At 47.5% G+C, this 12548-nt stretch overlaps 1 protein-coding gene across 2 annotated transcripts in view; it reads left to right on the forward strand.

Annotated features, from left to right (window-relative positions):
• The window catches only part of FSHR (follicle stimulating hormone receptor), a 1957424-nt gene extending 1947330 nt beyond the window's left edge, over positions 1-10094 (forward strand). For both annotated transcript variants that reach the window (XM_078649629.1, XM_078649630.1), the window contains exon 10: positions 7879-10094. In XM_078649629.1, the coding sequence (XP_078505755.1) occupies positions 7879-9115 (1237 nt within the window). In that variant the 3' untranslated portion in view covers positions 9116-10094. The remainder of the gene's footprint in view (positions 1-7878) is intronic.
• Positions 10095-12548: the final 2454 nt, after the last annotated feature.

Consider the following 12548-nt stretch of genomic DNA (forward strand, 5'->3'; position numbering starts at 1 on the left):
CTCGGCCGAGGAGCTTGCCCGAGAACCCAGCGTGCAAAATGGCGACGATGGTCGAGTGAGGCGCCGGGTCCACCAGCTGAGGTACGGCGGCGCTAACTGAGGTGCCCTAAACGTTGGCCAGAGTTGTGGGGCCCAACGGACGAGCCGAGCTACCGGAGGACTCTGGCTGCCTTGCAGCGGCACGGGGACATTTACGGTGCTGCGCGGCGGAGGTTCTGGCGCGGGCCGCTCTGGCCTGGTGGAGCTGCGCCTTCGGGGCGTAGGAGTGCGGAGGACTGAAACTCACGCTGCGGCCTTTTGAGCATCAGGCCCGGACCGACGGAAGAGAGCGGAGAAGTGAGGCGCGGCAGAACCTGTCCCCTGTCTGCCTGTCCCGGTGAGTGGGGTGCGGGCTTCTCTGTGGCCTTGGGCTGCGGAGGCTGTCTCGATACCGGGGGCGGCTGTGCCTTGCAAGCTGGAGCAAGGGGTGTGGGTGAGGAGCGGGGTCCCTGCAGCGAGAGGCCACGAGAGGGCGATTGGATTTCATTGCTGGGAGGGACCTGGAGCTCCGCAGGCCATCACATGTAGTTGAACACCCAGCGGACCGGGGCAAGAGACAAGGAAGTAAGCAGCACACCCAGAGAGAGTGCCGGTGATGTTACAGAGCATGGAATGGGAAGCGAACTGTGGCCCTGAAGAATGACATGGAAAAGCTGGCACAGAGGACACAGTGAGACTGGTGCTATATGAGTGACGGTGTACAGTATCCAAGAACTTGACTGTGCCCTGAAGCTGGGTGTGGCGCATAGTGCAGCAACGCCGCTTTGGCTCCCAGAGGAGAGTGAGCTGGGGTTCACCCTTTTGGTGCTTCAACTGCTGGATGCTGAGGCCGGCTTGTGCAAACTTAGAACTGGGGAGATCCGGCTCCTTGTGTGTTGTTGAATATTGTGAAATCAATGGAGGTGACCGGTTGGCACGCTGGGAGGCGTACCTGGCTGAGGGAGTTCCGGAACTCTCGGTAAGCGGTGGAGGCCGTAGGAGAGGATCTGGGAACCTGAGTGCTAGTGGAGAGGGCGATTACACCTTGTTTCTGCTACTAAACTCCAAATATGGGGAAGCCAAGAGGAAAACCGGGGGTGCGGCCCAGCAGCCAGAGGGTGAGCAGCAGTTGCAAGCGGAATCGGATGGGATCGAGGAGACCCAGGATCCTCAATTACAAAGACAGTTTGACCGTATACTAGCAGCTATTGCAGATTCATGCACGGCTCTGCAACAGAACATCGCTCAGGTAGCGACGGGGCTGGGACTACTGAAGGTGGACTACTGTAAGCTGGTGGATAGAGTGAAGCAGATGGAAACTGTTATCCAGGAAATGGTGCCGGCCCAAAAGGTGTTGGAAGCAAAAATGACGGATGCACTAGATCGCATACAAGCATTGGAGAAGCGGGCCGAGGATGCTGAAAGCCGAAATAGACGCAACAACATTCGCGTGGTGGGCCTACCTGAAAAAGTGGAAGGATCTGATATGGTGCAATACCTCAAACAGTGGCTGAGAACAGTGGTTGCAACTGAGGGTCTATCTACCTTCTTTAGGCTGGAATGGGCACACAGGGTGCCTGCCAGACCGCCACAGCCGGGTCGTCCCCCACGTGCAGTGGTGGCTAGGCTCTTGCATTATCGGGACAGACTTATTGTTGCAGGGGGCGCGAACGGATGGGCCGTACCAGGTCGATAACGGCAGGGTGACCATATTTTCGGATTATACATTGGACATTCAGCGCCACCGTAATTCATTTCTGGCTGTGAAGCGGGAGCTGCGATCAGAGGGCATCCAATACTCGCCACTGTTCCCAGCGAAACTGAAGACAATGCTGGACGGTGCTTCTCACTTTCATGATACCCCGGAAGACGCATGGACATGGCTGGAAGCATACAGAGCGGGCACGTATCGGACGGAGCGGCGTTTGCAGGAAATATCGGAAGGACTCCCCCAGCGCCAGTCGCAACGCCTTCGATGCAGGAGGCAGAAAGTGGGGAGACCATCGCAGTCCCAAACCGAGCTGTAGAGACAGAATGCGCTAGAGGCAGTATCAGCGCTGTCTAGCAGTCAAATTCGGCAATCACCAGGCAGCATGGACGCGGAGAAGGACAAGTCACTGTCGGAATCGGGGTTGTCGGAGGTCGGCAGCGTTCGGATGCCGCAGGTCACCCCGGCCACGGCAGATTGACTCATTGATGAGTGAGGATTTGTGTTGTAGAGTGATGGGGTTGGTGATCGGCTGGGGAGCTGTGAGTGGGCCGTGTATGGTGCTGTAATAGCGCAGCCGAACAATGTGGTGGACAGAGAATTTTATCTGGGATGTGACTCCGGGGCAGGGTACGCCTTAATGTACAAAGCTTCGCTATATTGCTAACTGGTGCAGGGGTGGAAGAGGTGGCTGTGTTCTATTGGGATGGCAGCGGGGTGGTTGTACGAGCGGGAGCGGTCACCGTTGGCACTAAGTCCCCCCCTGTTGTCCCTAAGGCATGCCTGCAGTGGCTACTGCTGGTGTTAGGTATGAGAGGAGTGTTGGATTAGTTTGGATGGGAACTAACAATGTTGTTTTAGGACCTGTTCTTTGTGGGGAGGGGTCATGGGGGGGCAGGGGGATGAGTTGGGTTTGGGGTACACGGGTGTGTTCAATGCTGTCAGTGGAGTGTGGGAGTGGTTGTATTGCTGTGATGGGGACTGTACCTGATTTACGATGTATTACCTGGAATGTAAGGGGGCTACACACGATGACGAGGCGTCACAGGGTTCATGTATATCTAGTTAGAAGGGGAGTGCACATAGCGTTGCTCCAGGAAACACACCTTAATAGATCGGAGGGCCTTGCACTGCAGCGTAGATGGAGAGGACAGGTATTTAGCACATCATATTCGGCGTTTGCGAGGGGGCATTAATTTGTATTAGAGCGGGGGTCCCTTTTCAGATGCTTAAACAGACAATAGAAGGGGAGGGCAGATTTGTGGTGGTTGAAGGGCGCCTATACGGCAGGAAGGTGACCATCTGTAGCATTTATGCCCTAAATGTAGATCAAGCGCGATTTCTGGACCCAATGTCTGGCACTTTAGCACAATTTCTGGCGGCCCGATCATAGTGGGAGGGGATTCTAATTCAATAATGGACACGACCATGGACAGATCTCATCCCCCTTACCAGATTCCCCTGTTCATCGACTGTCCAAGCATAGGTTGGATTGGCAGGCGAGGTGGCATTTGATTGATGTTTGGAGATCGCTCCACCCGCAAGTTAGGGATTACTCCTACTTTTCAGCCTTACACAAACTGCATGTTCAACCAAATGCTGTGTTGTGCTACCCAATGGTCGCATCGGCTGTGACGAGCTCTGAATATCTCACTAGGACCTTGTCCGATCATAACCCACTGCTGCTCAGTTTGCACTGGACGAAGGAAAGGGCCAAAATTCCTACATGGCGATTGCGCCCCGAAACATTAGAGGATCCGGTGTTTCGTAGGGAGATGGAGGAAGGGATAACACACTACTTTAATGAGAATGCAGGGTCTATTCCTACGAGGGCGATGGAATGGGACGCCTTTAAGGTGGTAATATGGGGGATATGCATAAGTAAATACGCTGGGGTAAGGAAGTCCCTGCTGCAGGATGTTGAAACAGCGGACAAATCATTGAGTTTGGCAGAGCAAGCTAGGCCTGAGCACCCGGAGCGTCAGAGGGAAGTGATAGAAGCTAAAGAGAAGCTGGCCACAGAGGTAGAGAGGCTGCGTTGCTTCGACTATCGGAAATATGTCGAGAAAGCACACACAGAGGGCGACAAGACAGCTTGGCTAGCTAACCCTATACCGCATAGCTCTCCGATTCTGGCACTAAAGCCGGCTGAGGGAACAACAGTCTATACTCAGAGTAGGATCATGCATGGGTTCAGAGAATATTATGAGAAGCTTTATGAGAGTACATTAATAGTGGATGAGCAGACTATTGGGTCCTTCTTGGGAAATGTCATGCTTCCGCAGTTGGAGGAAGAGCAGGCGCAGCATCTAGGTCAGCCCATATCGCTAGAAGAAATTAGGAGGGCCATTAAGCAGATGGCAAGGAATAAGACACCAGGAGTGGACTGATTACCAGTGGAATTTTATATGCAGTTTATAGACATATTAGCACCACGGTTGCTGGAGGTCTATAGCGAGGCACAGGACTTGGGGCAGCTGCCAGAATCGATGCATGAGGCCCTCATTGTCCCACTGCTAAAGCCTGGACATGATAGCACAGATACAGCAGCGTATCGCCCATTGTCAATGCTTAATACTGACTATAAGATACTTAGTCGGATTCTGGCGTCGCGCTTGCTGCAGCATATGACTGCCTTGGTCCATGAAGATCAGGTGGGATTTATCCCTACCAGGAATACTGCCACCAATGTGCGGAGGTTGGTGAGGATCCTAGGAGACACAGGTATAGACTTGCCTAGGGTCGCAATTTTATCTGTAGATATGGAAAAGGCTTTTGATAGCCTCGAATGGCCATATTTGTATAAAACAATGGGGCGCTTTGGACTGGGCGAAGAGTTTGTGAGGTGGACGACGGTGCAGTATACTTCGGCAGTGGTGAGAGTTAAAGTAGGGAAGATGATTTCTCCCCGTTAGGTAGTGGCCCGTGGGACAAGACAGGGTTGTCCGCTGTCCCCTTTGCTGTTCGCGCTAGCAATGGAACCGCTGGCACCGCGGGCTCGGTTGGGACAGTGGTATGGGGGCCTGGCTTTTAGAGGAGTACAACAATACATTTCATTATATGCGGATGATTTGCTGTTGTTTTTGGCAGATACAGATGGTGCATTGGCGGGGGCAGCGCGGTTGTTGGCGGATTTTGGAATGGTCGCAGGCCTCAAGGTCAATTGGAGTAAAAGTTGCTTGTTCCCAGTGCAACCGGGGAGGGTAGTACCTACGATGCTGACGTCTGTGCGGTGGGAACCTGCTTGCTTAGCATACCTCGGAGTACATGTTTATCATGGAACCAGCGACCTCTTAGCAGGGAATATAGGGAGATGCGTACGAGCCCTTAAGGGGAGCATAGCATTTTGGAGTACCCTTCCGCTCTCGGTAATGGGCAGGATAGCTTTATTGAAGATGGTGGCACTGCCTAGACTGTTTTACCTTTTTAGGACGCTACCTATATGGGTGCCGTGCTCTGTGTTCGCCAACCTAAAATCTATGATGGTAGGATTTATCTGGGGATCAGGGAGAGGCAGGGTGGCGCTTAAGACATTAATGCAACCTAAGGTGGAGGGCGGCTTAGCGGTCCCTGACCTGGAGTTGTATTATATAGCAGCGCAGTTGCAGGTTCTTACACAGGCGATGGCCAAGGAATTCAGGGGCCCGGAACTTGTGAGAGGGGGTGGAATAATGCTGCAGCAAAGACTGGTACTTAAAGATCTCACTTTAGAGGAAGAGCCTCTGAGGCAGTGTTGGAATAGGAGCCTGCGAAGGGTGGGTGCGCAACGCCCTTATACGCCTGAGATCCCACTATGGATGATGACAGCCTTACCCCATGGAGGAGATTGGTCGTCATTATGTTTATAGTGACCTTATATTTGTATTATGAAATTGTTATGGTTTTAATTAACTTAAACAATAAAGACATTCACTTTTCACTGGTCGTCATTATGGGAGTGGGAGCAAGCGGGGGTACACATGTTACGGAACTTGTACAAAGATGGAGCGCTGTTATTTTTTCAGATGCTGCAGGAGAGGTTTGATCTCCCTAGAGGAGATATTCTGATACATGCAGCCTTGGTGCGAGCTATCCAAAAGCACTGGAAAGGGGGACTGCTAGAACCGGAAATAACGCAAGCGTGTCAGTATGTGGTGATGGCAGCAGGTACCTTCAAGGCAGTAACATGTCTATATTCATGAATGCTGACGGAGGGTTTGGCACCATTGGATACACTATGACTGAAATGGGAGGTGAGCGTGGGGAGGCCCAAACCAGAGGCCACATGGGGTCAACTCCTACGTAGGGCGTGGAAGGGCACCGGGAATGCACGCTTTCATCTAGTACATTTCTTTTTAATCCATAGGGCTTTTTGACTCCGGGTAAAATCATGGAATATTATAATGTTGGGAATGTGATGTGTCCTAGGTGTAAGACCATAAGCGCAGAGTTAGACCATATGTTGTGGGGGGAGCCGAAGTTAGGGACCTATTGAGAGGAGGTGGGGGGACTACTAAACTTGATTACGGAATGCCAGTTGACCTTTGATATGGCGACATCTATATTGCACTGGTTCCCTCATACCTCCAAGACGAAGGTGACAAGTAAGTTTATAGATATGGGCCTAGTACTGGCGAAAAGGGAAATTACGATGCGCTAGAAGGCGAAGGAAGGTCCCAGCAGTAAAAAATGGAGAGCTGAGCTGACCAAGTGGGCTAGTGGAGAGGGGGCCATTCGTCTCCGGCAGGCAAGACGCCAGAACAATGAAAGGGCACTAGATACAGCAAGGGCATGGGAAGAACTGGTTCAGACGCTTATAACCCAATCGACCGAGGACGATGAGGATCAGTGAGTTGTGGTGAGTCTGGATTCTGGAACCCCCGTTACAATAACGTGCATCCTGACTGATTGTAAACACAAGCTCTATATACTGAATTGTTGTAAATAGTTAGAACACACCGGTGGGAGGGAGGGAGATTAGGGGGATGGGGGGTATCCTTAGGGGTTTGAGTAATATGATGGAACAGATTATTAATGTCGGTTGTTTGCCATGTAAATTGATAAATATTATGCCACGATTCCTAATTGCACATGGGGAACATAGGACATGAAAACTATTACTCAGGAGAGTGGACGTATACCTGTGCATATAGATAATATTTTGATGGGGGAGAGGGAAGTTTGATTATTGTGACAATGGATATTTGCTTGCTGCGATGAAAATCAATAAAATATGTTTGCAAAAAAAATCGTTAATGACTTGTTTTCCAACCCTAAAGGTACATTTTGCTCTGTTATAAGATAAAGATAGGAGAACACACAAAGTCCCTATTATTTCTCCTTTAATAGGGACTTTGTGTTTTCTCCTTCAGTGTTATCCCGTTCCTTTTATAAAATTAGGGTACCTCCCCTCTGTTTTTTACTTTTATAAGAATAGATAACAAGAGGATAGTAATTAGTACCCACAAGATATGCGCACAAAATATTGTTTAATAATGGCTTTTATTGCTATACCAAGTCAATAGAGGTTGACAAAAGCCGAAGTACAGCATAACATGTGTTATTCGTGTGCCGAATATCAAATCGTTTTGATGGTTTAGCTCCTTCGAGTTAGGCGCCTTTCATCGTAAGCACAGAAGGAAACGTTTAGCTCTCGAAGACAATTTAGCATTTCCAGTGTAACGTAGTCAGAGACATATTCTGTAGGTTGATATGACGGCAGTGGTGTTTGATTCGGTGTGAGTTTTCATACCGAGTTGTCGTGGCTGATATTCCTGAATGTAGGCAGTTAGTATGTTCGTGTTATTTCCTGTGTATTATTATTGATGTTGTGCTTAATCCAATTCTAAAATGAAAGCCAAGCAATTCTGTCGCCACTGTATGATCATTTATACGGCAAAGGGATTTGTTTTTTATCATTATAAAGAAGTGCAGCTGGCATGAAATGAAAAGAGCTTCATAACGCTGGCTATGTTTAAGGTAATATTATGTTCGCTGTAATGCAGTTTCTGGAGTTGTGACACAGAGAGAAATTATTCTAAGGAATATAAATGAGTACTGTAGAGAACATTTGAGATTGTTCCCATGCCCCCACCTACCCCAAGAATCCATTTTGATTCCCTGCAGTGACACATTTTGCAATTTTAAAAAGCGTTCTCTTTTATGTGTTTTAGGTCAGAAATGCATCCAATCTGCAATAAATCTTTTGGGAAGCACGATTCTGCCGAGAAGCCAGAGGACAAAAATCAGAGAAGATTTTCCAATGAAGATTATTTATCTAGCTATGGATTCAGCTACAGCCTGGTAGAAAACGGAGACGAGTTCAATTATGACTATATCCTGTGTAATGAAGTGCGTGATGTGATCTGTTTCCCTAAACCTGACGCCTTCAATCCCTGTGAGGACATTATGGGCGACAGCACCCTGCGGGCCTTAATCTGGATCATCAACATTCTTGCAATTACCGGAAACATCACGGTCCTGGTCATATTAATAAGCAGCCAGTACAAGTTCACCGTCCCCCGGTTCCTGATGTGCAACCTCGCCTTTGCTGACCTCTGCATGGGCATCTATCTGTTGCTGATTGCATCTGTCGACATCCAGACCAAAAGCCAGTACTACAACCATGCCATCGACTGGCAGACAGGCTCTGGCTGCGCGGCAGCTGGGTTCTTTACAGTGTTTGCCAGCGAGCTCTCGGTGTACACTTTAACAGTCATCACTCTGGAAAGATGGCACACCATAACATATGCCATGCAGCTCGACCGCAAGGTGCGATTCCGCCATGCCACGGTTATTATGGTGGTTGGGTGGATTTTTGCCTTTACGGTGGCGATCCTTCCAATTTTCGGAGTTAGCAGCTACACGAAAGTCAGCATCTGCCTCCCAATGGACATAGAAAGCAGACTCTCCCAATCTTACATCGTCTTTATTCTAGTGCTAAACGTGTGTGCGTTCTTTATTATTTGTGCGTGCTACATTGGCATCTACCTAACGGTTAGAAACCCCAACGTCGTCTCTTCGAACAGTGATACAAAAATTGCAAAGCGGATGGCAATATTAATCTTTACCGACTTTCTCTGCATGGCACCAATTTCCTTCTTTGCAATCTCGGCGTCGCTGAAAATCCCGCTCATCACAGTTTCCAAATCGAAGATCCTGCTGGTTTTATTCTACCCGATCAATTCGTGTGCCAACCCCTTTTTGTACGCTATTTTTACCAAGACATTCCGCAGAGACTTTTTCATCCTAATGAGCAAGTTTGGCTGTTGTGAAGTTCAGGCTCAGAACTGCAGAACAGAGACGTCTTCCTCTCATAACTCCCACATGAGAAACGGACATTATGTTCCCGCTCCGAAATATAGCGCCGCTTCCATTCACACGCTGGTGCCTCTGAATAACTTGAACTAAAGACAGTAATCACCAATAATATGCCAGAACAGGGATTGAAATTAACTCTACTGTGAATGTAAAAAAAGAAATAGAACATACTTGTTAAAGAACACATAAGGTCATTTTGGTATTAGTATAATGGTAACACGGACGAGATGATTTGTGGTGCTGCGTTTTGCACTACAGGCAATTTGAGTTCCACCTCGAAAAATAAACACCACTGCTGTCCTTTCAGCACCACCTCAGTTTGCGAGGCCAGTTCAAGTGTTTGACGGTAGCTGGAGAATGTTCTGGTTTTTTCTGGTACAACGCAGGGGTCACAGTCGCACAAAAAGATTGAATTAGTATCAACACTTTCTCTTCAACGCCTCTTCAGGGGTAGTAAGTGGTATACGAATACAATGTCAGTACACTGGGCCACAGCATCACTAATCTACACAAAAGTGCGGCTAATGAAAAGCTGAGCCTTTTTAAAATGTATTCTCTTCTGAAAGCAGGCATTCCAGATAAAGGGAGTATAATTGATGAGAAGGAAAATGTGATGTTAGCTGAATTTCATCTACTTCTTTTCGGAAAGAAGAGTTAAGAATCTTAAGATGCACGGAATACATTTGCATTTCACTATGTATCAGATGATCTGACTACATTCTTGAGATGCCATGGGTAGAAAAGTGGAAATGCATATTCTTAAAAGGCAGAGAAATTCAGAATAAGTGTATTTAGATGTATGGTTAACTCCCTGTATGTAAAAGGGAAGCAGTGATAAGGGTTTTTCTTTTTAATAGAAATGTGCGGCCTACTCAATTTTTCCGAGCACATTTTTCCTGTACATATTTGCTAACAGTATCATGCCACGGGCTTTATGACTGGCACGAGATTAGACAAAAATGCATATTAATTACTTGATTTGTTATTGAATATCTAATATGTAAACTATTGATTATATTTGTTTTACGTGGTACCAATGCACATAATTAAAGTTTCAAACATGCTTCAATAGTATTCTTTAGCATATTATGTATTTAGTGTATTGCTAAACCATTGGAATTGTATTATATAACTAAAGCTGCATTCACATTCACAGAGCATTTTTTTATTCAGTTCCTACATGGTTAAAATGTGCTGCACATAAACACTTGCGTGCATAACATTTAGAATGGATATCAATAGCAATGAGAGGAAACAAACAATCAAAGTTCAGGTTGATTTTTAGGTCTCGCCTTCGCAGGGCGCATGCTCTGCCAAGGAAAATTACCTTTTGCTGTCGCTTTAGCTTTTCAGCCAAGCACGTGCACGCGTTCCTTTGCCTTCAATGGCAACGCGTGCACATCAGGAGATTCACTTGCAGGAGCCCGCTGTCCATCTGGTCGCAATTATCACTCCCACGAGTGAATCGCGCCCACCCCCCACCTCTCCGCCCCGCCGCACAAGGCGCTCGTGTTTGTTGCTCATTTTTCTTTCAAGTGCAACTTTTTTTGCTGTGCGGGTCAAGTCCTGGACCACACACGCTGCCTGGGGAGTCATCGCAGCTAGAGGCCTTTACCGGTCCTTGCTTTACTCAGGTATCTCAAAATTTATACTTTTTAGAGGCTGTGCGTGTTTTCATTCTGAGCTTGTAAGTGTACAAAACAGCTTCTCCCCCTCCCCACTTCGCGCGCGGTCAATGCTTGTTTAACAGCTACAAATGGGGGTGGGGTCGCACACTACTCACACACCGGCGGTGTCGCCCCTAAGGACTCTGGTCAATGTAGTAAAGTGTTCGCGATGCATCATCTATCGATCTTCTGCTATCTTCCCTGTCTTCTCCATCTCTGGACACGTGTTTCGGGGTATCACCCCTCGTCAGCAGGGATAGGCCGTGTACTGGGGTTGCCGATGGCTGCCAATATCTGGGGCGATCCCGCTGGTGTGTGAGTAGTGTGCGACCCCACCCCCATTTGGCTTGTTTAACAGCTGCCCGTTCAGTCCCGGAGGTCTCCAATCATGCTGCAACATTGGCCTCATTATTTATTAAACCTGCCTGAGATCAACCCCACTGACCTTCGGACCTTAGGGACAGTGTGAGGGTTACATCCAGCTGTATCTCATGATCGGGGCGGTGTTAATATAAAGTTTACCTTGCTTGTTTTGAAGTGAAACAAAATGTTTTTTCCCATAATGGCTTACTGAAATTTTTTCCTGATATTTTAAATATGCTTCTTTCTGCATGTTTACAACACTTATTGTAATTGAACTAAGGGGCTTGATCTTTTCAACATGACCTTTAATAATAGCTACAAATGCGGCAGCCATCTTTGAAGAGAACGCTGTATAGGTTCTTCGATCGAAACTTGTAAAAAGAAGGAAATTTAGAAAAACATGAGCAACATTAGCTATTTTATTTGAGAGTAACTTACGAAAATGTTCGTTGAGAGAGGTTTGAAGGACTTGCTATACATTCATACTTTGTGTGATATCTGTATGAATGCTATTTTAAGAATTGCGGATTTTCATGTGGGCTGACGGACAAAACTAATGCTTTTAGTTGGCATTTGTTCTGCTGTAAATTGTGTCTCTAATATGACATTTCTTGGCGTATTTATTTTACTGTTGCAGCATGTGGAGCAACATTCGGGTATGTCCCTGTTATTCCTTTTGCTTTGGGCATGTGAGCAACAGTGAAGCCATCCTTCAGATTGCTGCATTTGTACATCCTACAAAAACACAAAGTCAATTTAGTTATGTGCCGCTAATTCTGGATAAGACGCCAATACACTCTCGGGACAACTGACGCGAACACAATAGCTCTAGCTAAACAGTTATACGGTCCCAAAAGCGAGACCTATTGGCTATGTCAATGCTTTTTTTTTAATGTAGATGATGGCTTTCATGTCCGCGCGACTCGTGCGGCCTATGCTTGTTGTAACATGGAGTGGTCTGGTAACATGAGTGCAATTCTTGGCCACCACATAAAGGGAATCTGTATGCTGGTATTGTGGCAGCTGTTCATAAGTTATGTTGTCAGTGTTTGATTTGAGCTCCTGTCTGAATGTTTGGGGAATTGGTCTAACTGTTGCTGGCTGTTTCATTACACAAAAGGAGCATAGAATAGGATGTTTGTGTGCATTACTTGAGCGTGTCGGCATAGCCAGCAGGTCCCGCTCATCCTTTGGCATGGCTTGTTGTCTGATGCCAGCTCACTTCAGCAATAGTTAGTAGGGGGCAGGTTGACTGACTGGCCAGACCTGTTCATGATGTGGGCACACGGTCCGGGACGGCTGCACCCGGGGATGTTATTCAGCAGCAAGGCATGCAACCATGAACTCTTTGGGAGGGGGAAAAGGGGGGCAAGCACACCGACAACCATTTGTGTGTGTAAACGGCCGCTTTATTGAAACAGGTGCACATCACACTTTATTAAAACTGGAGATTCGCCTTACAAAACTAAAACCTATCTAAACATCGAGTTACC

Source organism: Lissotriton helveticus, chromosome 6, assembly GCF_964261635.1.
Source record: "Lissotriton helveticus chromosome 6, aLisHel1.1, whole genome shotgun sequence".
In the NCBI taxonomy this organism is placed as follows: Eukaryota; Metazoa; Chordata; class Amphibia; order Caudata; family Salamandridae; genus Lissotriton; species Lissotriton helveticus.